This window comes from Zootermopsis nevadensis, unplaced genomic scaffold, assembly GCF_977971745.1.
Source record: "Zootermopsis nevadensis isolate Lab colony 2312 unplaced genomic scaffold, Znev_1.0 Znev_ptg000010l, whole genome shotgun sequence".
Taxonomy (NCBI): Eukaryota; Metazoa; Arthropoda; class Insecta; order Blattodea; family Termopsidae; genus Zootermopsis; species Zootermopsis nevadensis.
The window spans coordinates 17,304,407-17,330,225 of record NW_028259142.1 but is presented as its reverse complement, the minus strand read 5'-3'; the positions used below and the strand labels follow the sequence as shown (position 1 = coordinate 17,330,225).

The 25,819-nt window shown below is 36.6% G+C and overlaps 4 protein-coding genes across 12 annotated transcripts in view; 3 read left to right on the top strand and 1 right to left on the bottom strand.

Annotated features, from left to right (window-relative positions):
• The window catches only part of Ogdh (oxoglutarate dehydrogenase Nc73EF), a 41,668-nt gene extending 37,840 nt beyond the window's left edge, over positions 1 to 3,828 (top strand). For all 9 annotated transcript variants that reach the window (XM_087346648.1, XM_087346645.1, XM_087346646.1 and 6 more), the window contains one exon: positions 1,983 to 3,828. In XM_087346648.1, coding sequence (XP_087202774.1) covers positions 1,983 to 2,082 — 100 coding nt within the window. In that variant the 3' untranslated portion in view covers positions 2,083 to 3,828. The remainder of the gene's footprint in view (positions 1 to 1,982) is intronic.
• Positions 3,829 to 4,362: 534 nt separating this feature from the next.
• On the top strand, positions 4,363 to 15,511 carry wcd (U3 small nucleolar RNA-associated protein 18 homolog wicked). The gene is made up of 9 exons (XM_022079291.2): positions 4,363 to 4,521; positions 4,615 to 4,789; positions 6,165 to 6,362; positions 8,559 to 8,763; positions 9,134 to 9,517; positions 10,924 to 11,092; positions 11,908 to 12,212; positions 12,896 to 13,038; positions 14,262 to 15,511. Exons 2-9 carry the CDS (start codon positions 4,635 to 4,637, stop codon positions 14,284 to 14,286), a joined length of 1,584 nt encoding a protein of 527 aa, XP_021934983.2. The 5' UTR covers positions 4,363 to 4,521; positions 4,615 to 4,634; the 3' UTR covers positions 14,287 to 15,511.
• Positions 15,512 to 15,972: 461 nt separating this feature from the next.
• Positions 15,973 to 18,739, bottom strand: awd (nucleoside diphosphate kinase). Its single transcript, XM_022079292.2, has 4 exons — positions 18,505 to 18,739; positions 18,199 to 18,300; positions 17,952 to 18,064; positions 15,973 to 16,968 (listed from the first exon to the last, which is right to left on the bottom strand). The coding sequence occupies exons 1-4, from the start codon at positions 18,679 to 18,681 to the stop codon at positions 16,848 to 16,850; spliced, it is 513 nt and encodes a 170-aa protein (XP_021934984.1). The 5' UTR covers positions 18,682 to 18,739; the 3' UTR covers positions 15,973 to 16,847.
• Positions 18,740 to 20,732: 1,993 nt separating this feature from the next.
• On the top strand, positions 20,733 to 25,350 carry Hsp83 (Heat shock protein 83). Its single transcript, XM_022079244.1, has 4 exons — positions 20,733 to 20,891; positions 21,051 to 21,200; positions 21,346 to 21,464; positions 23,179 to 25,350. Exons 2-4 carry the CDS (start codon positions 21,051 to 21,053, stop codon positions 25,088 to 25,090), a joined length of 2,181 nt encoding a protein of 726 aa, XP_021934936.1. The 5' UTR covers positions 20,733 to 20,891; the 3' UTR covers positions 25,091 to 25,350.
• Positions 25,351 to 25,819: the final 469 nt, after the last annotated feature.

The following is a 25,819-nucleotide window of genomic DNA, read 5'->3' as shown; positions in this document are numbered from 1 at the left end:
TAGTTCAGTCTGTCTTTGCATAACAAACTTTCGCTCATCCAGTATTCTATTTGTTGAGGGGGGGTTGTGAGAGATGTGCATATAAGTGTGGTAAAGTTTTGGTGTATCAAGATAAGATAATACAAGACAAAGTGTTTACAAGTGCAGGAGTCTAATTATAATTAAAATATAATATAAATTTACTCACAGGCTGGATTCAGAATGACCACTGACCAGACTCATGTGAGAAAAATTCTGCAGAATGAAGTTTACTTACATATATTACAGGCCATGTTGAAAAATGTTCTCCATTGGTTTGGATTCTTTCGCCACTAAACAGATTCTGGTTCTAATACTAGTTGTTTTGTACATTTAAATATAACTAAGCCTTGTCTGTGGACTTCAGATCAATTTTACTGTTGTGGACTGACTGTAAATACCAGTTTTACAAATTAAGTCTGGCTATTGAATCATGTGGCTGCAGTGATTGCACAGTTTTTGTTTTGTAAGGCCATTTGAATAGCTTTTTAGTGTTTTTCATATTCCCTTTTGATATTCTAACATTTATGAACCATGTATTGCATCTTATATGCATTCCAGTTGTTTGTATGTCAAATAATCAAAGGAGACCCACTACCACAACACTTTACAGATTCCACAGTTGTATATTATGTATTACAGGGAAAGGTATGACTCTTAGGAATGATATACTCTTACAACAGCTATTTGTAAGATTTTTCAAAATAAAGAACGAAAGGCCATATTCGCGTTGTACAGTGGATTCCAATGGACGCGTCTGGCTGACCCCATTTTATAAGGAGTACTCGCCACATAACAGCCAGGAAGGCTATAAAAGGCGGATGCTCCTGGGGAACAAGGTCAGTCAGTAGTCAAGGTTCCACTGGAAACATACACTAGCATACTGTTAAAAATTTAACCCTGGCATTAAGATTTTGCTGGCAGCCTGTGTTATGGCAATTTAAATCCCCTGTTTCCATGTGAAACAGTTATTTAAGCCAAGCTCTGATTTCATCCAACCTCTCTTATGTTAATACTGAGTGCTGACATTTTAGCTTCCTGTTTCTTAACATGCCAGGCATTCTTACTTTATTGGAAAGATTATGAATGGTGTTTCTGTTTGAAACCTGAACCCTGGGTAATTTTCTTCTGAATTTCCTCTGACTCTTCAACTGGAGTTATACTAACTGCACAAAGTGAATGATGAATGATGCTGGATGATAAATGAATGTTCCAAGGAAATATAATCCATGCCTTCACATCATTGCTGTCGACTTGCAGCACCTCTCTGCAGTTGGCAGAGTGATCACACATAGTGGAAAGGCCATACTCCAGTATAGCAAACATATTCTACCCATATTGTTTGTTATGCTGATATAATCAGTGTGCATGATGTGTAGCACACTGGGGGGAAATTAAATTGATGTAAAATATTTGTTACTAAACTTGAAGGGAAGTGACCACCTGCAAGGCCAAAGGGGTAGTTGGGAGGATAATATTAAAGTGGTGTGAGTCTGTGGGCATCTTGATTTATTTGGCCCAAGATAGGGGTCCAGTGGCATGCTTTTGTGAACATAGTAATAAACCCTTGGGTTGTATAAAAGTCGAAAATTTCTTGACAAGCTGAACAATAATCAGGCTTGTTAGGGAGATCCTGTGCAGTGGACTTTTAATGTTAAACTCCAGGAAGTGCATGTTGCATTTGGTAAGGGAGGTTATTCTTTGGGAACAGGTAGTAACACCTACCTGTGGCCATTGTCTTTGCAGTTGCTGCAATACCTTCACTCACTGAGTCATCATCTCCTCATTCTTGGTAATAGGAACATATTTTGATTATTTAGTTCTGCCATCAGTTGGATTTGTTGAAACTGTGTTACTCAGATATCAGGATGATGTGGATTATATTTATTAGTTTTATTCTTATTTATTTGAAGTCATTTTTAAATATGTATAGTGATAGTTTGTTAATTACATTTATTTTTTAGTTATGCTGGACGACCGACTGCTGCCTCTCCTGCTACTGGCAGTAAGATGCAACACTTGCGAGAGCTAACAGCCCTTTTGGATGATGCTATGGCTGTCTAAGAAAAAACTGTAATTGTTGTGGCAGATTGATGGTGTGGATATACAGTATTCTGCTGGTCAGATAATCTTGATATTGTAGTGCTGTAGTGGCTGTCTGAACAAACTGCTGCTGTAGTCTTACTGTATTCTGTAATTGCATTACATGTATCAGCATCATAATGGGATAGGAAAACTGTGCTAATCACCCACTACAGCACATACCTAATACTTTAAACAGATGATAATGAAAGGTTTTTGACAAAGGTGTGTCATTGAACTAATGCATATATTTGGACATGTTCTATGTTAATTTAAAAAAAAACATTGTTTCAGAACTAGGCTCTGCTTCCATTATCTAGTAAAACCATACAGTCTTATGAGTATGGTCCGTTGGATTGAGAGTAGCTCTTTCCAGATTAGGTTCTGTAGTTTCACTTGATGGAAGCAGATCCAGTTTCTGAAAAACTTTATTTTTTAAATAATAGCTAAAGGAAACTATCCAAGCATATGGATCAGCTCAGATTTGTTATGTGCTGTGATATGTAGCCTGAGTTGGTAAATACTGTCTGTTTTACCATCTTTTACAATTTGAGTTTTGTTATACTGCTTAGAATTGAGGAAAACACTCTTTGAAGATTGTGATAGTCTTCTTATGTTGCAAGTAAAAACATATTTTATTGTCTGGTACCTCTGAATGTCCTTTGTCTTATTTAGAATTGTTTACATACAAGCAGGCTTTATGATGCTGTATGAAGATGCAGATAATTTATTTGCCCACATCATGTGTGATATTGGCATTATGAATGTAGTGTTGCAGTATAGAAATGTAAATGTTATAATTGCATGAAATATCCAGAATTTAATGGTATCTGTGTATTATTTAATATTTAAACAAGTTGTATCATGGTTTCCACTTCACCACTATCATAACGTAGGAAAATTCAGGTTGCATATTGTAACACATTTAATCAAACCAACTTGCACAGTGTTCTGTGACACCAGTGATGCTGATTCTTTCTCAGTACTGATCATATTCTTAAATCACATACTGTTTATCAGGTTTATCACAAATGGTAGTGTAATGTTATGTAAAGACATGTTATAACATTTAGGCTAATTTAATTTTACTCTGTTAAGATATTAATGAAAGAGGTACCTTTTATTTTTGTGTGTTTTTAAGGCTCTGTACATTATTTACACTGTGAAATACTTATTTGTAATTAATGTACATACTACCGAAGTGCTTAAAGACAACTTCATACTCTTAAATTACACATTAGTGGGAATGTTAAAAATAGATTTACCTTCCAATATGAAAATTTAAATAAGTACCCTGTTAAATGCAAATATAATGGTGAAGTTGAATAGTTTTACCTTAAAATTATGCAATATCACATTTAAATGAGGTTAGTGTCTATATTACTTTACTAAATTGTTTCTCATATACATTTCATGAGTGATAAAGAATTCTTCAGCTGTCAAGTCTGATAAAATTATTGTTATTACAGATATAGATGTAAAAACATTATTTTAATTAACAGGTTGGCCAGATTGGTTAAAATATCAGGTTTGAGACGTGATGTACACTAAATATCAAATCTGCACACATTATCAGAATTAGGATGTTGGAGGTTGATTGTGAGATTACAAGATCATGAGTTATTTATTTTCACAGGTAATGTTGTGTGATTGTGTTTGTTAATATGTTGAGAAAGAAATTGTGCAGATGAAAATTCGATTTATGAATAAAAGTAATGAGTTTGCTTTCTTGTGCTTTCCCTTTGAGAACTATGTACAGAAGTTATATTCCGGGAAATGGTTGTATTGGCAGAACTTTACCAACGTTTCAGAGATCCTAACTACCTCCACAGAGCGATGAGTGTAAATCTAAAATACTACCACTTATCAAGGGTTCACCACAGACGCGGATGCCATGACCGCGCATTCCTTTTGGTTAGGGCCCCAGCCTGGGGGGAGTCTGGGGAAAATAAATACAAAGGCCAGGTCCTACAGGTTGAGGGTTTGGCATAGGGCTGACAACCCCACCCTAGAAAACAACATTGTTTCGAAACCTTAGAGGAGGCCAAGGCTCGATTTGGGCTGTAGGGTCATTGGAGAGAGTACCACAGCCTAACGAATCTGCTGTACAATCAACTGTAATATTCCACATACTGTGATAAGTCAACTATGACATGCTGCTGTTATTCCGTCCTACAAACTTGTTCACGGTTGTTATATGAGCTTACAAAAATAATTCACAGAGACATTTCACCAAACAACTAATATAACCTGTGACCATATAGCACTCTTTGGCCAAAGTAACTATTGTGGTCAGTGATATTTTAATGTAAGCTCAATCCAGAATTACCTGACTCCAAAGGAATTTATTTGTAGTGCCGCTCACAAATTTACGTTCAAATAATAGAAGATTGTCATGTGTCTGCCGAAACTTGTTCTTTGGTATACATTCTTAGATTTTCAAGATGTGTAAGGTTTGTAATAATCTCTAAATATGTTTATTGCACAAGGACTTATAACCCAATTTTATTTCAGAAATTTGGAATGAATTAAGAATGGATACGTTTCGAAGCGTAAGTTCAGGTAAGAAAAGGCGACAGATTAATGATGGATGTGGAGTGAACTGTGCCTCAAAGAAGAGAAGAAAGGGGAAACCTTCAGAAAAAAATGTGGAACCTGTAGGAGAAATGTCTAGACGTGAAGAGCAAAGGTAGGTTTTCTTACCACTAGAGGAAGCTGAAAGAAACAAGAGGCATATACAGAACATATATAAAATAAATTGTCTGCCTTGAAGTTTTCTGTTTTCGTATAATTGTTTTCTCATATTAAAACTGAGGAAAACATTATACTGAAAGGAAAGTTTGCGTTGTTACCAAGTGTGGATTCACTTATGAAGACGTGTTAGATTTTGTATATTCTCCTTATAACAAAGCAATGGTTTTTAAAGTGAACATGTTTGCCTATAATAAAGTTACTGAACAAATTAACTTATTTTAAAAATCTTGATTATTATATCACATTAAAATTAGAGACATTTGTGAAAAACTTCTGAATTAAAACAGGGACTAATAAACCAAGTGTTTGAACCCAAATTAGTTTAGAAACATAGCAAAAATTATAGTTTACAAGACTTTAATTCAATCCACATTGACTTACAGCAGCAAAGTTGAACTTTGTACAAATGAGATAAAAGCAGAATCACAGCTCTGCTAATTTTTACCGTAAAACTAATTTATACATAGTGAAGGGATTGGATACAGGAGTCATAGAATTCTCTGCATGCGCTACACAGCACTCCCAGCACTACATACACTGTTGCATACCATCAAAAAATGGCATGTTCACCCAACCACGTGAGATATTCATTGCTTATCTGAAGAACTGTTATTGTCACTAATGATATCAAAAGCTCAGTCATACTTTTCACCATTGTCCTTATCTCCAGTTACTTCTTGCTCAGGCCATACATCACCAGCAACAGGCTAATATCTGAATGAATATGGTTTATACATAGCCTTGTGGTAATATTTACCAGTATATTTGACAGAATGGTTCCATAACAGTACTGTAGTTGAGAACCACTGCAGTAAGTTATGATAGGTAGAATTTAATTGTGAATAGTTAGGTTTAATTTTCAGATAGTTAATTTTGGAAAAAATCTATCCAAAGTCTGTGAAGATATAAATCATAATTCCTCCCAAATTGTGTAAATATTCATACAATTTGAACCATGTAGTTCAAAACTCTGTGCCCATGATTGTGAATATACCTTGCTGCTTATCATGTTTAATTTGTCTCCCATTCACTCTACTTGTGCAGGTCGTGTTACTTCTGTCCCATTTCAGTCTATAGTAATGTTAATTATATTAGAGGTAAACTTCACTCGAAGTTCTACACATGTCAAAGAATGTGTAAAGGAAAGAACAAATTATATAATTTTATTGAGTTTGTTCTTACTGTTTGTAATACCTTAATTGCTATACCCTCTTAAGATGTGAAATTTGAGTTTATGTAATATAAAATCCCATTGCTTCAAACACACTAGGTATTGTTGTATCTGATCTGTTTATAATATTGTTGTTCAGACTTGAAAAACTTGTGCTGGGCGACAGCTCAGATCTGCTAAATGATGAGTCCAAAGTACCATTATGCTCCCTTGCTTCTGCAATGGAAGACTCGGGTGTGGAAGAAGGAAATTATGACAGTAGCCCACAAATGTCTGATACATTAGCTTCACCAGAAAGGGAACCTGCATGGCAAGATGATGAAGATGTAAATATCTGGTGAGTGACAATTCTGCTTATGTAATTAGTTGTGAAGATGATTCAGAACTGGTTATATATACAGAATTTTATAATGGAACTTTCCATTGTGTTTTTAAGGATATCACTTTATGAAAGCTGTCAACATAGTATTTTTTGCTTGTTATAATACATAATTAGTGGGAATATCCCATAGAAATTCAACAGGAAATGATTTCTTTCATATTTTAATCTATTATTTCCTTTCATATGTTCCTTAGCCCCTTTCTTACCTGCATTGTCACTCTCACAGAGGACTGTACTTATGATATGGTTCATCACACTAGAATAAAGTAGGACCTCACACACTGAAGGTGAAACAGTGGAAATGGGTAGATAAGATGACAACCCAGCATGTTGTGTCGTCTGTTATTGAATTGTGATCATATCACCATTGAAAACAAATGTTTTAAAAGTTTTTACAGTATACATTATGAGTGAGTTTAACCTGGAGTATTCTTCTTTTCTGGTCCTGTAATTTTGGAAGAAAATACTGCCAGGCTTCTTCTCGTTTGTTTTCAATTCCATTGCAATTTTGGATATTCTGTCTTCATTCACTTTGCTTGGCCAAACCACTAGAGTCTGTTTGTTTCTAAATGCTTTTGTTATTTATCAGTTTTTACTTCATTTCTCACTTTTTTATTTATGTCTGTCTTCTCTGGTTTTATGAATTATATTTTATAAGAACTTAATTTCTACTGCATATATCAACATCAGATGTCCCACATAAAGTGGAAATGTCTAAGGAATAAGAAGAGATTATCTTTTTTTTAAAAGAGGTCGTGTATATTGAAATTCTGCCAGATTTGTTGGTATTTCTAGTTTCAAATTAAATATTTATTATTGTAGTCTTGAAGTTGTAAAAATACTGACAGTTATGTAACATCATTGTGTGAATACTTCTTGTGGGGAGGGGAGATTTCATAGGCATGATGACTGCCTTTATAGTTTTTTTTATTTTAAAATCATGCATATTTTACACATAAGGAAAGGGCTTCATGGATGGCCATGTTGACAGAAAATACCACTTCTCATAATTGGGGATTTGCGCCGATTCAGAATAATGCTGATTTTGAAACCAGCAAGTCAAAAAGTGAAAAAAAAATATTTTATTATTATTTATAACATTTTACAATGTATCTCGTACTGATTCTTATACTAAATCGTAATTCATACATCGCTGATTTTGAATAAAAATTATAAATACAGTCATCTCTGCAATTACGTATGTTTCATTAACGCAAATTTGCTCCAATGAGAGTGATGAATCGGTAAAAGCTGTTTGTGAAATGAAAACGTTTGCATATGCGAGTTTACTCTTATGCAGTTTCATTCCTGGCGCTTTAAACTTTCAAAGGACTAATTTAATTTCTGCGAGGTACCGGGGTTATTTTACTACGCGATTTTCTATAGGTCGGCATCTTACATGAATGCAACTGTCGCATAACAGCAGAGATGACTGTACACATCAATCACATGAAAGAATTATGGGGACCAACGAATTGCTGATTGTAAGTGTACGAAATATATTTTTTTAAATTCCCTTCATTTTATTTATGTTATTTCAGAGCTTTAAATGTAATGCCATTATATTACTCGTCAATGTTTGGGTGCTGGGAACGCATGTCATTGACTTCCCATTGATTTACATTATAAAAGAGTTTCAGTTTATGTCGGTTCATCCAGGAACGCATCCCTGGCGTAAATCGAGGGCTACCTGTACATGATTTCTAAGCTGGTTGGTACTTTGAACTTTTAGTCTGGAGATTCCAGCTTGGATACGTGACCGCATTAGTCTGATTGAGATATTTCATGGTTTTAAACAGTATCTGCACATAATGCTAGGATGCTGTCTTAAAATAGGCCACTATTATCTCCTTCCAAATCCTTGCATATGCAACAGTAATGGTCATCTCATTTAATTTAATGCTTATCAACCTATAAATCAGTCATCCATAATGTTCCTTATTTGTCTGGAACTGGTTGAATAGTGTTGTTTAACCACCACTTAATCATTCTTAAATTTGTTGTATGTACTACATGTCCCCAGCTATTGTTAAATAACACAAAAAATAAAACAAACTAATGCCTATGGAACTGGATAAATGGAAATAAAATGACAATGTCATTGGAGTTTACAAATCTCCACATTAAGAAGCATGTTGCATTTAATTTTAGTGTTACAGATGCTGTGTATGCACAAGGAAGGCATGTACCTGATGTATTATCTGGTGGCAGCAGTTCAGATGCATATGCACGCATTCTTAAACACAAGTTTGAGGCAACAATGGGAACTCCTGCGTGGGCAGAGCTCAGCAACCAAAATACCAGAAAAAGCAGTTCATCAGATGATGATGATGATTCAGACAATGAATTGTTGAGGGTGAGGAAAGTACTATTACTGGTAATCAATGAACTGTGTAATTCCAGTTTAAGGTAGTCTTATATTATTGTAGAATACATTTTGTGTTGTTTGGCTCTTATAAATATATAAATACCATATATCTTGCCAGGATCTCAGATTTTATTTGTTACAGAAACTAACACATTAATATGTTAATTAGTTTGCATGGCAAAACCTTATGATTGGAATGTGTGTGCGTGCACACGCATGCATGTCTTTGTTTGAATTGAAGCTTGGAGGATGGGGATTGTGTTATATTAAGGAAAAATTGTAATTTTATCTGTATCCCCATAATAGCATAATAGAAATAGTATACACTACACACATTATAGAACCATGTGTGTTTCAGCACTGTGGCAACGTTCTGTCTAGTTGGTCATCAGTTCTTAGAAAGGGAGCCATTGAGGTGAAACGGGTTTGTGACTTGAATCATGACACATACTCAGAAGGATCAATTATCAAGGCTGTGCAGTTCCATCCTAATGCAACTGTTGCATTGGTTGCTGGCTTATCAGGAGTTGCATCACTCTTTCAAGTGGATGGGAAGAGCAACACCAAACTTCATTCTGTGCAGTTTGATCGCTATCCTATACATTGTGCCCATTTTGTGCCCAGTGGTGAGCAGTTCATTGTTGGCTCACAACACCATGGGTGTTTCCACAGCTATGACATGATGGCCTGTCGAAACGTTCGAGCTATTCCAAGTCAAGGATTAGGCATCACTAATACAAAGGTTATTTTAGTTACATTGTATAATTTTCTAAAGTAAGAGAGAATGTCTTCAGTTGTACACAAGTGTAGTGACTAGGCTATGGGCTAGACAACCAGCACATGCACATACACACACATGAGATATATACATCTTTTTTACATTCCATAGATCCATAAGTTAGTCAGATAACAATAGGATGTGTAAAGGTTAATACCTTATTTGTATATGACTTTTATCATTATTACTGATTCATGAGAAGTTGCCAATCTATTCAAATGTTGTACTAACTATAATGCATACTACAAAACATTACACACGTTGAAAGTATAAAGCAGTATTAAGAGAAATATGAATGTAATTTATGCATGCACACATGAGTAGCCTATATGTAGGAGTAAAAAAAGTAAAGCTATACCACTATGTGCCATATAGGTGTTCAGGAGGAGGTATATCTACTTATTGTCAACCTCAGAATTAGATGGGGATGAATGGTGAGCGTTATGCCCCCCAGGGAAATGACCTCAGGAGGCTGGGTGGGCCTCAGAGCTGGACTGAATGCCAAGGCTAAAAGAAAATTATCTGCCCCTGTTGGGGATCAAACCCCAATCGTCCATTTCTTAGTCAGTCACTATACTGACTGAGCTAACCAGCTCCTTTAGCCTATACAATTTTATAGCAATATATGATTGCTACATTGAACTACTCTTGTAGAAAGGTCATTGAATTTCATTTGGGGAATGATTTCTTGTCTTAATACCTCACACCATTTGTCCCTTCCCTTTTATCCCATTCTTGCCTTTATTATCTTCCCTATTTTCTCCTGTGTTTCTTTCTCATCCCTTCTCTGCCCTTTTCACATAATTTAAAATCTGATAAAGCTAATATCATGCTTAGTAATAAAAAAAGTTTATAAAGTAAAGCTGTCCCACTATACACCATGTAGGCACTTGGGGGGGGAGAGAAGGTATAGTTCCTACTCATTCTTGACCTTGGCACTAGATGGGGGTGAGTGGTCAGCCTCATGGCCTGGCCGCACTTTACCCTCAGGGAAGGACCCTGGCACCCATTGGACAGGTGGCTGGGTGGGCCCCAGAACCAGTCTGGATGCAGAGGCTAGAGGAAAAATCCTCTGCCCTCATCGGGGACCGAACCCTGGTTGTCCAGTCCATAGGCAGTCACTATACTGACCAAGCTACATCAGCTAACATCTTGCTTAGTAATAGAAATCTAAAGTAGTTTATAGGTACAAAATAAGACTTACAACATGCCATTACATGAAAACAAAAGATTAAGGACTGAAGAGTTAATTCACAAATTGTTTGATACTTATATGGTTTGTCTGGAGTCTGCAGTACAAAAGATTTACAATTGAAAGAATAGAAAATTATTGTAAATTTCTTATTTGGTGTCATTCTTTTACAATACAGAATTTTGAGCTCTCTCCTGATGGCCGGTTATTGGCTGTGGTTGGAAGATTTGGGAACATACATCTTCTGACAGTAAATACACTTGAAGGTGTTGGTCTCTTGAAGATGAACGGTGAAGTCTCAGCTTTGGCTTTCAACAATGATGGATCACGTTTATTCTCACATGGGGGTATGTTATTTTATTTAGTCGTGGTTGTTAAGTTAAGTAATTTAAGCTGTTGTCCATAACTTGAACATGTTTGTAATAATGTTCCATATCTGACATGGACATAGTATGAGCAGACCACTGCACTGTTTCTTAACCCTTTCCATGCTATGGATGAGGTATGTCTCTCTGATACCAGCTCTTCTTTCCTGAAATTCTTTTGTATATAAAGGAAAAGAATCTTTGTAATGAGGAACTCCATGTGAAAGGGGTCAAAGGCGGTGTTATACAGCTATTTCTCTGAGGTTTGTGACATTGTTTAAGTTCCAAATTGTCATACTGGTAGCATATTTATTTTAGTTATGTTTGTTTCTTGAGGAAGAAGTAAAGTATGGCTGTGGTTGATTCATTAGGTCACAGTTATGTCAGGCACCGCCCTGATTGTTAAGTATATTTCATATACACAGCATTCCAAGAATTGGCTTTTCTCCCATTTTCAGGCAGTTGGTTGTGTGGCATACTTTTATTGGCCACACTAGTTATTTGTCAATTTAGCATGCCACTTTAGTAAACTAATATTTCCAGGTTGAATCCTGATAGCTTTCAGTAATAAATTTTATAAAATACCAATAGACCATTATTCTTTTTGATGGTAGCAAGCCACATCAGGACAGGAGTAGAGTAAACTCCCACAATATCATGCATATTAAAATATAATTGAGACACTTTGCAGTGTTCAGCACATTCAAACGTGCAATGCAAAGAGGTAAAGTATAATTCAGTTTTTGTTATTTGTAAATCAGTGTTTTTTTGTTTGTTTGTTTTTTTTGTCACCATAGAGGGTGGAGAGGTGTATGTTTGGGACATCGGAAGCAGGCGTTGTTCAAGTCGATTTGTTGATGATGGATGTATATGGGGTAGCAGCATGGCAGTGGCACCTGGTGGCCGATTCATAGCATGTGGTGCACGTTCAGGCGTTGTGAATGTGTATGAGACTGCAGGGCTGCAGTCATCAACAAACCATGCACCAAAACCAGCTAAAATACTGCTGAACCTCACTACCCCTGCAACAGCCATCAAGTTCAATGCTTCCTCTGAGGTGTTGGCTATGGCCTCTGATGAAAAGGATAATGCATTGAGATTGGTGAGTGTTCAGAACAGACTAATATTTGAAGATTTCTGTCTTCTGGGTTGTTGCGCTGTGTAGTCTGGTTGATGTTAACCAACGTTTCAGAGGTCATACTGCCTCCGTCATCCTCTCCTCAAAAACCGGCTACATGGATCGGATAGTCAGGGAAGCCATCGAGATCGAATTACATCCTGATAACTTTAACAGGGAAGATGGACTTCACCATTTGTCCACTCCCACACCTGCTCCCATTGGCTCGGGGCAAGCTACACCTTTGACTTTCCGGCCCTATAAACCTAGCCCCACACACCCTATTGGCATATTCATCGCCCTGATGACGGAGGCAGTATGACCTCTGAAACGTTGGTTAACATCGACCAGACTACACAGCGCAACAACCCAGATGACAGAAATCTTCATACTCACCGCTGTGAAAACCTCAAATCTTACATAAGTAATATCTCTTTTGTCCTAATGTATCACGTTTAAAGCATATACTTGGACATTGTACAAGTACTATTATGCATATTATGTTTTTCTGTTGTTATTAATGTGCTTTTCATCAGCTCACATGAGAGTTCTCAGTTCCCCCCCCAACCCACACAAATTCAAATTATTAACAAGGTTGTATTCCAGTACACATTTTGATCAGTTTCTTGTAGAGAACTGTTAATATCAGATGTGTGTGATGCTTACAGGTGCATTTCCCCAGCATGACTGTTTTCTCCAACTTTCCGGGTTCGGTGCAGTCTGTCCTTGCGCGGCCTCAGTGCCTTGCCTTCTCTCCTGGTAGTGGTTACCTTGCTATTGGTAATAATAAGAGTACAGCTCTACTGTACAGGTAAGGATTATTTGTACACAAATCTGAGTTAAACAATATATAGAAATGTTTTAGGTTTGCCCTACTGAACTGTGGCATGTTGTTAGTGTTAAACTTTCAGTTTGACTTAATATCACATTTATCCAATTACATGCTTCATTCTTCTAAAATGTTTGCATAAATGATGGATATGCATTACATGCAAGGATTAAGTTTGGGCAGCAAAAAAGGGCTACCAGTAAAAATATACAAGATGCAGCTGCACACCTAGTAACATCATTTGTGTATGCTGTGCTGACTGTTCAATGAAGGAAGAAGCTCAGCTCCTTATAGCATGGTTTCTGCAGCTTACCAGTTTTTGGCCCTTAAAGTTTCATTCAAATGTATTTTTTTAAACACCATAAAAACAAGGGTGCACATATTCAGGAGTGCGTGATATTTAGACAGAAACAATGATAAGAGATATTAGAACCCAGAGGCTGAACACCACTAACCCCAAATCCCATCATTGAACACAATGCTGAGCTAGTTTATTCCTATCTATGTTACCAGAATGTATTTTCATATATATCATGTTAATATGTTGGTCTTTGTCTTCTGAATGGCAGCTTTCCACGAGGTTTCATTTCACATCCCAAGACCCTATTGTCAAAGATGTATTTAACATTATCCACACATGTACATTTCAGTCTCCCAATTTCCATTAATTTTCTGGGCAGTTTTATTTACATATTCTTCTGTGCAGTTTGCATATCCCACCCACCTCATGTTTTATGATTGCCACCCTAATAATATTATGTGAGGGGTAAAAGACCTGAAACTCCTTAGTATATAATTTCAGTCTTCCTGTTACATTTTCTTAGGAACAAATATTCTGAACAGTTTGTCAGTAATCCTCAGAACATGAACACGTTTCACATCATATAAAATGGGGTAAAGTTTATTTATAATTAATTAATTGATCCAGTTAAATAAATTTTGAATCCTGGGTGCAGCTCAGTGCATTTGTGTGCACTATAATATTAAAAGTATATAAAAAATTCCCCATGTAATGAATTTCTGCCAGCATGGCTAGTCTATGACAGCTTCCTCCATTGTTTCTTATTCTGCCATAAGTCCATTTGTATGTTTGTCAGCTCATTTTCTACCATTTTATATTCCTTCATCCACATGGGTTCTCCACCTTGTCCTCGATTTATTTTAACTTTATGCTATGTGCAAAACAGATTTTTCTTTCATTTCAGGTTAAAACATTATGGCAATTATTAGGTTCCATTACAGAATATTCATGTAGACAACTGGAATATTGACTGGAGAGGTGTATGTTGATATGAATATTCCATCCTGTTTGCATTCCTGTCAGGTGTATTTGAGAAAAAACAGTACAAATATCATTCAGGTTTATATCTTATGTACTGGCTACTTACCTGTCCAGTACTGAAGATTCCGTATCATGGAAGTTGTAACATCTACATAGAGATACCTTACATGAAGTTATGTTCAATACTGAAGATTCCGCCTTATGGGAGTTCTGACATCTGCATAGATACCTTACATGGAGTTATGATGAAGAAAAAGTTTATTATTAATTATGTTCCAGTTGTTTGAATAATTGGAGAATAAGAAAATTCCAGTATATCCAGTATTAACTTGTAACTTCTGACTCTCATCCTTTCCCTCCTGCATTCCCTCCCCCCTTTTCAATAAATAAAGTTCTACAAGAAGAAACAAATGAGGAAATGGAAAGATTTGTGCTGGATTTTTATAGAACTCTCTTTTATATACAAATTTTGCATATACTGCCAGAATTAAATAAGGAAGCCTAATTAGTATGTTTTATTTTGTTTCCATACAAGTACTAATTAAACTTAGCAACTTTTGACATGACTTTCAGTTTACTTTGATATTGATTTCAGTATTAACACAACATATAGTTTAAACTTTTGGTTGGTGAAGTTTAGATAGACCCTCAAACAGATATGAATTAGCCCGAAATGTGGATCTTGAAGGGTTATAAAATTAGGTAAGTGTTGTGACACAGCTGAACATTTGTTATTGGAAATAATATGTTTATTTCAAATCTTTAAGAACCACAGACCAGTTAGAAACATTTTGAACAAACTCAGAACATGTATTCCATACCAGAATATTTTTAATCTTGATATATTAAATTTCCTCCAGTGAAGATTTTCTTCAGTTTAGTGTTCAAGAAGCAACATTGTTTCCTGATTTGCCTCTACTCTGAGGTAGATATAGAGTGCACATCAAACACAAAACTGTGTATTGTGAAACACTGCCTTAAAAAAAGTTGCCTTCACCTTTTCAATTATTTCTGTGTTCTTTTGTGTGAGGCAGTGCTATAGCAACACATATATTAGCAAGTGTAATTTTCTTTCCCATTATTAATTTACTTGCATATATTCCATCAGTGGTTATCATCATGACATTGCTGATGTCTCTGGCTAATAAACTGAATGGTGAGGTTGTGTAACAATATATGTTAAATTAATTCCTTTCTTGTCACACATCCATTTGCCTTGGTTGGAAAGTATGATGGTTGAGCTGTGTGGTGTAGTCTGTCTCTCATTGGGTTTAAAAGAAATTTAGCTATAAAGAACATTATCCCTCATGACTGATTTATAGACACAAGAATTTGGGAATTTTTTCTCTCAGTTTTCCCTTGCCAATCACCATTTTATCATCACCCCTGCCCAAACAGGCAGCACATTATCACAATCTAAGTTCTCAGATGGGGCTTCACTTCTGAACTGACATTGGGCTTCCAGTAAGCATTAACAACAGATTTTTAAAAATTGTGGTAACAGGTTCTTCAATTCTAAAGTTTTGATTTATTATTATTATTACATGCATTCAAAGTAAGGGAAATCAAGAAGTACAGGCTACATGAATAGTCTAAAGTTAAATTTACTTACAAGGCCAAATTACCATAGTATAAATGTTTGATAATTCCATTTATTTATTTATAGCAAACACATTTGATGTAAATGTTACATAGTTTCAATTCATTAATTTCATTATGGTTCCATAAATACAGTGCATTATCTTGCAAAGCTAAACATTTCTGTCACTTCTACTACAGCCAATAACAGCCTAACTTTGGTACAACTTCCAGTTAATCCTGATATAAATCTAGTAGTATCACTCTATAAGAGATGTTGAAAATGTAGACCACACACACACACACACACTATATAATGAAAACAGCTAAAATTTCAGATTCTTCATACAAAAATAAATGCTGGCAGTATCATTAATTACTATACGGATTGGGCCTGTTGACCCATTCTGGGACAGCTGCCCAAGGCAATTTGTCCTTATTAAGTCTTGTGGGGTGCATTTGAATAGTGAGTGACAAGCCCACTGCCTCTGTATAATTTCTACTCAATCCTGATTTGTTTTTCACTCTTAAAAATCCATTGACCTTGGCTGGGTTTGAACCCACGAGCCTTTGGTTCAGTGGCGAGCACGCTAACCACTAGTTCACTGAGGGCAACTGTGCTGGCAGTATAAAGAACTGTATTCATTTAATAGATGAAGCCAAAACTGAATGCTTACTCAACTGAGTGCAACTCATTTCAGCAATTACTGATACAGCTCAGCCTGAGTCATTTATAACTAATATCTTGATTAATTGGAAGAGCTCAGCCTAGGGTAGGCTGATGCTGGTTGATAAGATATGGACAGAAATGTGTAACTTTGTACAACATGCTTATTCACATTGTCTTCCATATATAAATTCTATTTAAAAGCACTGGAATGGATGTATGCACAATAAGGCAACCAGAACATCATAATTTAGTCACTGTAGCCTAATCTTCATATATCCAGGCTTCAGAGGCTGGTTTCCAGGCGATCAGTTCTTTAGGTTCGAACCACAGGTTTATTTCCTTGTTTGCAGCTTCCACCGAGTCTGAACCATGGATGATGTTCCTGAAACATTAATATAATAGGGTTGAAATAATTTCAGAATACGTATGTAGTATTACTTGGGTCATCAACAAATGCCAATACTTTTAAGATTTATATATCATGTAATGACATACAAAGGTGATTATTTGTCAAATAACCCTAACTAATGTCAGTCCTTTCAGTAGTTACACTAATATGGATAACCTTTAATCTCCACTTCAGTACTGTTGCCTCAGAACACTTGTTTAGTCCATCAAATAGTGGTTCAGGAAACTTACAAAAAGAAGTATTGCATCTTCAGTTTCTTGTGACAGGAAATGTAAGGAAAAAATCCATGAAATAGAACCACTTAAAATATGAAAATTTCTTTTGATGACCCAGGATTTAATGCATAAGGCCATTCCACATTTCAGGTCACATGGAATCCCATTGGAGAAGTATGGATTTAATCCAGGTACAATATAAGTGGGATCTGTGTTGCACAAAGTGACAAATGGACATTTCTTTCTTAGTTTACTTTGATTTCTCCCTCTAGACCATTCATGACACTTTATATTCATCTATCTCTACCTCTGAGGTGTGGCAGGCCTGATTAGCTGGCCCATTAACACAACCTCAGTTCATCACCTAACCTATTAGTATAATGATGTTCAGTACGTAAGACTTCAAAATTATGCAAATTTACAAACACAAACGGTATAACTAACTATGACTTTTAACTTTTGTACCTCTTCATTTACAGCATTAATGATAGTATGACACTATTTCAATTTCTCAACTGATATAGCATCATGTAAAATGTAAAGGTAACCATAAATGGTGAAGGTGCAGATTTGGAAGGAACTGATCATGGCCTACTTTAGGATATTATCTCGAACACATGCGCTCACACACACACACACACACACACACCTTGTGTAATGGAAAATTGTTGTCCAGAAGTCTATATAAGTCTAAATCCTTTTTCTTTGCCACAATAAATGTACATGTAGAATGACGCTCACCTGCCAACTTGGATGCAAAGATCTCCTCTAATGGTTCCTGGGTTAGAATCCTTGGGGTCAGTAGCTCCCAGCATAAATCTACCAGTTTTCACAACATTCAGACCTTCCCATACCTAAAACGACATCAAAATGTCTTTGTTACAATAAAACAACAACATCGCAAATATGTGGTATTCTCTTCTGGAGTTAATGTGGAAACAACTCAGTCACCTCATTCTCCATTCAATAACCAGAATATAAAACTCACCATCGGTACCACAGGTCCAGATGACATATATTTTACTAGACCAGGAAAAAATGGTCTACCGGCTAGGTCGGCATAATGTTTCTTCAACAAGTCTTCTGATGGCTAAAATACCAAATACTAGTATAAGCATTATTGACTTACCCATGTTAAAATAATTGTTAAGGTTACTATATATAACAAAAATACTAGTATTCCACATGGCTATTTACAACTATGGAAAAGGATGACCTTCACATATGTAATCACAATTGACTAGTTCCAACAAACGCAGCCACATATGCAAACACGTGTTCTCCTCTAACCTACCCAGGTAAATTTCAAAGCTACAAGCTTAAATCCTTTTGCTTCAAATCGTTTAATTATTTTGCCAACTAATCCTCTTTGTACACCATCGGGTTTGACCATTATAAAAGTGCGTTCCCTTGCTTCCGCCATCGATTTTGAAAATATTGAGAAAAGTGCTAATACAGAACAAATAACCATCCAATGTCTACAGTAGCAGCTACACAGAGAACAAGTGAGCTATTGTGACGTGGAGCTCTTTCCATTCAGAAATTCCTAAAAACGTGAAATCGATATTAGCGCACAGATGAACTAAATATCCGTGGTTCACTTAGTAAAATATCAACCAGAGATTAATGACGTTCACAGTATGGCAATAAGTATGTGAAGACAATCCTAGCTCAAAAATTTCGTCCGTAACAAAATCGGTTTTCAAAGCAGACACTGTGAGCTGTATTACAGAACATAATGTCTCATAAAAAATGCAATTTCTTAGTACCAACATATGTAACTTCGTAATTTTTTCGCAGTAAAAACATTAGGTAACAAAGGTAGTTTAGGTGTCTGTGATGGTCACAAAGACTATGTAAATTCGCAGGCGCTTTTTATTGATAAGCCATGAATCATAGATAACCAAATGGTGAAAACCAGGCATTGCAAATAGAGTGATAACGTCATTATGTGCAGTCAGGTCTGGTACAGTATCGGTAGATCATTGGTATATGGCTTCCTACAATGAAGCCTGTTCACCTTGTTCTATGTTCTGAGTTCCCAACTTGATCTGGAAACCAAGCTATTAAAGATACTGACTACTGTTTGTGGTCCAGACAAATGTTTGGGTAGTACTATATTGGACCTTGACCACTTTTACTTCACTTTTGAATAAACGTTCATTAAACCTTTCATGTTCCATTATTTAATCTTTGAATTGAAAGCATCAGACACCACGACTACAGTTACATATATTATTGACTTAACAGAAGGAAACTTATAAAGAAGATATAAATGTGTCATTCGGTTCTTGCTGGGAATTTTTGTTTCACATACTACCTCCACGGGGGTGGAAAAGTTGTTTATTTTTCCGTTTGCTTCACAAGTTTTTATCTTTGGTTTGAGAATGAAGGGCAATTTTCTCCCCTCACTACGTTATAAGTACAATCAATAGTACTCCTCCATTGCGGTTCACACGAACGAAAAATGCAGGCCGTGAGACATGTTTCTGCAACACAGTGTTATAGGTTTGTGAGGCATTTCATTCTATGAATCTTGACCTGTCCTCACCTATGTAATCTATGGCCCCGTTTCAATAATTAACTAAATAAATTATTTTTTTCGACTGGACCTGTAATTGTTTGACAATGAAATGTAAATCATCTGCCACGTTGCACCAGGTCAGTGGAATTTAAGGCCGTGGACCATGTAGTTCTCACACCCCTGAACAGTCGTATTGGTTTCCGTAATGAACAAGCCAAGGAACTCTCGAAGCAACTAATTAGGGCCTGGTTAAGTAGCAAGTCAAATTGGGTTCGAATCCTCTCCAAGAACAGTGCTCGCAAGAGCCACTGAATCAGTTCAGACTCTCATTCCATATTGCTTGAAGACGTTTTCTTAATATCTGTCGACGCCAAGACCTCCGAAGGGTTCCTTCCCCTTCAGGTCTTACTTCTACAAATTTATTTTATTTTTCAACGCTTCTGTGCATGTTACAAGTCCTGCTCGTCTCATTCTCGTGTTGTTCACCCTAATAAATCTGGTGAGAAGTACACATTAATTAAATCAATTGGAAGTATAACTTTCTTTCTTTCTATAATTTCTTGTGAATATCTTAAAAAAAGCATGCACACATATGCGCAACTAAGTGATAAATATGATAGGCATTGGTATTGTGTTTGTTGTTTTATAGTTTAATATTTTGTACATAGAACAACAGCTACACATAGGTCACTTTTAAATTTAATACCGGTGCTAGAAACGAAAGACAAAGATAGCAAGATTCTAGTTTGTTCTCGATGATTCTGGAAAGGGTAACACCCATAGAACGGAAGTTCCATAATATCTAGTCAAAATCAGGATGTGTATTCAACAAATGTATTCTTTATATAGTAAATTTTTATCTTATTTCTCCTTATTGCTAATATTTTCTGTTGAAAATTTTAGAGAGTTCTAAATTTTATTTATTTCAGTATTATTACAAGATCGTAACAAGCTGAAAACAGTTTAATTGACAACAGAAGATTCTAGAACTGACGTCACAGGAAGTACAGTTCAACCTCCAATGAAATATTCCAGAAAAGCCGGTAGATGGTTTTATATAAGGGACAGTTGCTAACGCAGTGCAATCTGTTCCTTGTTACCAGGTGGAAAGTGCTTGTTGTGTGTTTCTGATATAAGTGTAAATTGGTCCTTACAAGGTTGGTGTAACATTTTAATGGAATGTTATATACGTTCTATTGGTTTTGGGGTACAGTTATTAATCGTTATACGCAAAATTAATTTTCTTTTGTGTACGCGTCGGTATCGTGTAATTCAGCCACGTGTAAAACGATAGTTTTTGCATATTAATATTTCAGATGCCAGAAGACGTTCAAATGCAGGATACCAGTGAAGTTGAGACCTTTGCCTTCCAGGCAGAGATTGCTCAGCTTATGTCATTGATCATCAACACTTTCTACTCTAATAAAGAAATCTTTCTACGGGAATTGATTTCGAACTCGTCTGATGTAAGTACAATATACATTCTGTTGCCGATTTGATAGGAATAGATATGTCGGTTTTTATTGTTTTCGTTGAGATTTGAAGTGTAAAGTGTACGAAAAAATGGTGAAAAAGTTGTCTCCTTTTAACCTGAAAATCTCTTTGTTGCAGGCATTGGACAAGATACGTTACGAGTCTTTGACTGATCCTTCCAAGTTGGAGAGTGGAAAGGAATTGTACATTAAGATTGTCCCTAATAAGAATGACCACACACTCACAATTATTGATACGTAAGCATAATCCTAGTACTGTATTTCAAAAGGCATATATTGTATTTTAAAAACCAATCAATTATTGTGTGCCTGTCATTTCAGTTTGAGAAGAGGGTGCTGATTTTATCTGTGTTAGTGAAGGATCCGAATTTTAAAATCTTGAGTAAGACACTAAACTCGGCATTGTTGTGTTCCACAACAATGCCGAGTTTGTTTATAGTTGACATTGTTGATGACGTAATTTATTGACGACTACTAGGGCAGAACGCTCCTTTCAGAGCTCCTCGGAGGGGCTGGTAAAGTTTTTAAAAAGCAACCAACCCCTTTGGGGGGGGGGGTTTGTGTTTTAAAATTTTGTGTAAGAAACTAAACTAAACCCCCCCCCGAATGGAGGGTTAAAACACTTGACCAACCCCTCCTTCGGGGGGGGGGGTTGCATTTTAAAATCTTAAGTAAGACACTAAACTCGGCATTGTTGTTCCACAACAATGCCGAGTTAGTTTATAGTTGACATTGTTGATGACATCATTTTTTGACGACAAATTGGTTGACGACAACGACTAATCACAAATTTTTATAGTAGATAGATTTAGTAGGTAATAGCAACAATGAAGTTCATTGACACCTTGGAGATTAAAGTTTCAATGACATGTTTCTTTACTGTACCATTTTAGATTAACTTCCCATTACACAGTAATGATGGTGTTCATTTTCTACACTTACTGTTTAGCAGATAATGCTTAAAAACACTGAATATTTTCCCAATTGTGAGATTTTGTGGCCAGCCCTTTCCTGTGATTTCTTAAATCTCAATTTTTGAAGAAGTGGAATGCTGTGTAACTGCACATAATGGAAAGTACTGGGTCTCCAATTTATGAGCTTGCACTGCGTTATCGGCCGCTGCTATTGACGAAGGCGGGACTTCTACGCGTGAGTCACGGGCGAATCAGTTTCGGTGCTGCTAGTAACAACGAACTACGAATATTTCTCGTCACTAATACATGTTATTACATTAATTGTTTTTACCTTACTGTATAAATGTGGTGCTGGTGATGTCTGTCCACACAAATCAATTTTTGGGACAGATTTGAATGGAATTTGGTATGGGTGTTTTATGCCATTGGGGACTGCCTAGATTTGTACTTTCAATTTTCTGCAGTTGGTTATACCATTAAGACAGATGAACAAACTTGAGGTAAAATTGTAACTAGCACCACTTGCATGTAGTAGGGGTGCATTTTTGTGTGGTTAGGTTCTTGGAAAATTCAAAACTGCAGTGATTTCTTTTTAGTGTAAAGTGGTTGCTACATGGAAAACAAATTGATTGCACTCAGTTTAATTCTGTGACCCCTTGCTGAAGAATTATTTGCACGATTAAGTTTGTGTGCCAAAAGAATGCATTTAATATTTTGGACTGGCTGTAAGTAAAGCTTTTGCTGCCGTGTTAGTGACAGGCAAGATTTGGAAGGAAAGTGAAGGTGCCATGTGTCTTCTAATGTGAGGAAGAAAGCTTCCCAGGTGAACAACCTCCTTTGCTGTTGGCTCCTTAATGCTGCTTCAACCATGCATATACCTCTACCCAAAAAAGTTTCCATCAGATTATCATTCCTTTTAGCTAGCCAGGCCTAGCTACAAACTAGTCTAGACTGCTTATTGTTGCCTGCACTAATTTTATAACATGGTGGAATATGTTATAATGTATTTACTAAATACTATTCATTGTTTTTTCCAGTGGAATTGGCATGACAAAGGCTGATCTTGTGAACAACCTTGGGACAATTGCAAAATCTGGTACCAAAGCATTTATGGAAGCGCTGCAGGCAGGTGCTGACATTTCAATGATTGGGCAGTTTGGTGTTGGGTTCTACTCAGCATATCTGGTTGCAGATAAGGTAACTGTAACATCCAAACACAATGATGATGAACAGTATCTGTGGGAGTCCTCAGCTGGTGGCAGCTTCACAATTCGTCCTGATCCTGGTGAACCATTGGGTAGAGGCACAAAGATTATTCTGCATATTAAGGAGGACCAGACAGAATTCTTGGAAGAGAGGAAGATAAAGGAGATAGTCAAAAAGCATTCTCAGTTCATTGGTTATCCGATCAAATTGCTGGTAGAAAAGGAACGGGACAAGGAACTGAGTGATGATGAAGCAGAAGAAGAAAAGGAAAAGAAGGAAGGTGAAGAAGGGGGAGAAGGTGATGAGTCAAAACCAAAGATAGAGGATGTGGGAGAAGACGAAGAGGAAGAAAAGGATAAGAAAAAGAAGAAACGAACTGTTAAGGAAAAATACACCGAAGATGAGGAACTGAACAAGACAAAACCCATCTGGACACGCAACCCTGATGACATTAGCCAGGAGGAGTATGGGGAGTTCTACAAATCCCTAACCAATGATTGGGAAGATCATCTTGCTGTGAAGCACTTCTCCGTTGAGGGTCAGCTGGAGTTCAGAGCCCTTCTGTTCGTGCCACGACGAGCACCATTTGATCTGTTTGAGAACAAGAAACGAAAGAACAACATTAAATTATATGTTCGCAGGGTATTTATAATGGATAACTGTGAAGACTTGATCCCAGAATACCTTAATTTTATTAAAGGTGTAGTTGATAGTGAGGACTTGCCACTTAACATTTCACGAGAGATGTTGCAACAGAACAAGATTTTGAAGGTCATTCGTAAGAACCTGGTAAAGAAATGCTTGGAGCTATTTGAAGAATTGTCTGAGGATCCAGAGAATTACAAGAAATTCTATGAGCAGTTTAGCAAGAATCTGAAACTGGGAATCCATGAAGACAGTTCAAACCGCAAGAAAATCTCAGAATTGCTGCGATACTCTACTTCTGCATCTGGAGATGAGGTTTGTTCCTTGAAGGACTATGTTGCTCGCATGAAGGAGAACCAGAAACACATTTACTTTATCACTGGTGAGAGCAAAGAGCAAGTAGCAAATTCCTCGTTTGTTGAGCGAGTGAAGAAGCGTGGTTTTGAGGTGGTATACATGGTGGAACCCATTGATGAATATGTGGTGCAGCAGATGAAGGAATATGAAGGAAAGCAGTTGGTGTCTGTGACAAAGGAGGGTTTGGAGTTGCCAGAAGATGATGAAGAGAAGAAAAAGCGTGAGGAGGACAAGGCTAGATTTGAATCTCTCTGCAAAGTCATGAAGGACATCCTCGATAAAAAAGTGGAGAAGGTTGTAGTTAGTAACAGGCTAGTGGAATCACCATGCTGCATTGTCACTTCACAGTATGGCTGGACAGCTAATATGGAGCGTATAATGAAGGCACAGGCTCTGCGAGACACATCTACAATGGGCTATATGGCAGCAAAGAAACACTTGGAAATCAATCCTGATCATCCAGTTATGGAAACTCTCCGCCAGAAGGCTGAGGCTGACAAGCACGACAAAGCTGTAAAGGACCTAGTTATGCTTCTCTTCGAGACTGCTCTGCTGTCGTCAGGCTTTGCGCTGGAGGAACCTCAAGTTCATGCAGCCCGCATCTATCGTATGATTAAATTGGGTTTAGGCATTGATGAGGAAGATCCACAGGTTGCTGAAGAAACATCTGCAGATGCAGAAATGCCACCATTGGAAGGAGAAGGTGGAGAAGATGCTTCACGGATGGAGGAAGTGGACTAAACAAGTTTGTGAATATTAAGTGGTTGAATTAATAAAAGAACTTACAAAATATGTTTACAAGTTAAATGGCAGTTTTCCCATTTTTATGTGTTCTCAATTTGAATTGTGTTGTAAATAGACGGTATATTTGTACAATGTACATTGCCATTTCATGTTCATCTTATTTAACTTTCGAGTCATTCCATAGTGCTGTCTCATTGTACATGTGTTCAGAAGTGTCACTAGTTGCACAAGTTCTTGAATAAAAATTTGTCTGTAGATGTGGTTTGTAATTACTGTTCTCAATTGTGCTTTTGGGTATCCAGGTTTAAATTATTTGCATATGTAAGAGTAGTTTTTGCACCCCCCCCCACCCCCCGAAGACAATGAATTTGTCATCTAGACATGGGATAACATTCATTCTGGTTGGTTTGCCAGCTATTGTATGAGAGGAAACTTGGAATTTGTGGAATTTAAATGTTTTATTATGTCTTTAAACTTGGGTCTTGGGAAAGTATTGGGTTTTTCTTAGGGTAATTATAGTTGGAAAAGTTGAGTTTGGTATGGCGGTTGATTTAATGTTACTAATGTAAAGTATTTAGAATGAAAAAACTTATGATCCAAGTAGACTTTCATATCTTTATTCTTTGGCAGATTTTAGTTGGATTTGGAATGTAGTTATGTATTTCAGACAAAAGAAATGCCCAATAGGTTATTTGCTTATGGCTGTTTGGACTAGTGATTTTAGTT

Bases quoted from the DNA above. Each gene is read 5' to 3' on its own strand.
- awd (XM_022079292.2), bottom strand. From the start codon at position 18,681: ATGGTTATTTGTTCTGTATTAGCACTTTTCTCAATATTTTCAAAATCG. The intron at 18,065-18,198 runs GTGAGTTTTATA...ATGTCGTTTTAG, and splicing joins CTGGACCTGTGGTACCGATG to GTATGGGAAGGTCTGAATGT. The intron at 16,969-17,951 runs GTGAGCGTCATT...TTAATGTTTCAG, and splicing joins CTTTGCATCCAAGTTGGCAG to GAACATCATCCATGGTTCAG.
- Hsp83 (XM_022079244.1), top strand. From the start codon at position 21,051: ATGCCAGAAGACGTTCAAATGCAGGATACCAGTGAAGTTGAGACCTTT. The intron at 21,201-21,345 runs GTAAGTACAATA...TCTTTGTTGCAG, and splicing joins TGATTTCGAACTCGTCTGAT to GCATTGGACAAGATACGTTA. The intron at 21,465-23,178 runs GTAAGCATAATC...TGTTTTTTCCAG, and splicing joins ACACTCACAATTATTGATAC to TGGAATTGGCATGACAAAGG.
- wcd (XM_022079291.2), top strand. From the start codon at position 4,635: ATGGATACGTTTCGAAGCGTAAGTTCAGGTAAGAAAAGGCGACAGATT. The intron at 6,363-8,558 runs GTGAGTGACAAT...ATTTAATTTTAG, and splicing joins GATGAAGATGTAAATATCTG to TGTTACAGATGCTGTGTATG. The intron at 8,764-9,133 runs GTGAGGAAAGTA...TGTGTGTTTCAG, and splicing joins CAGACAATGAATTGTTGAGG to CACTGTGGCAACGTTCTGTC.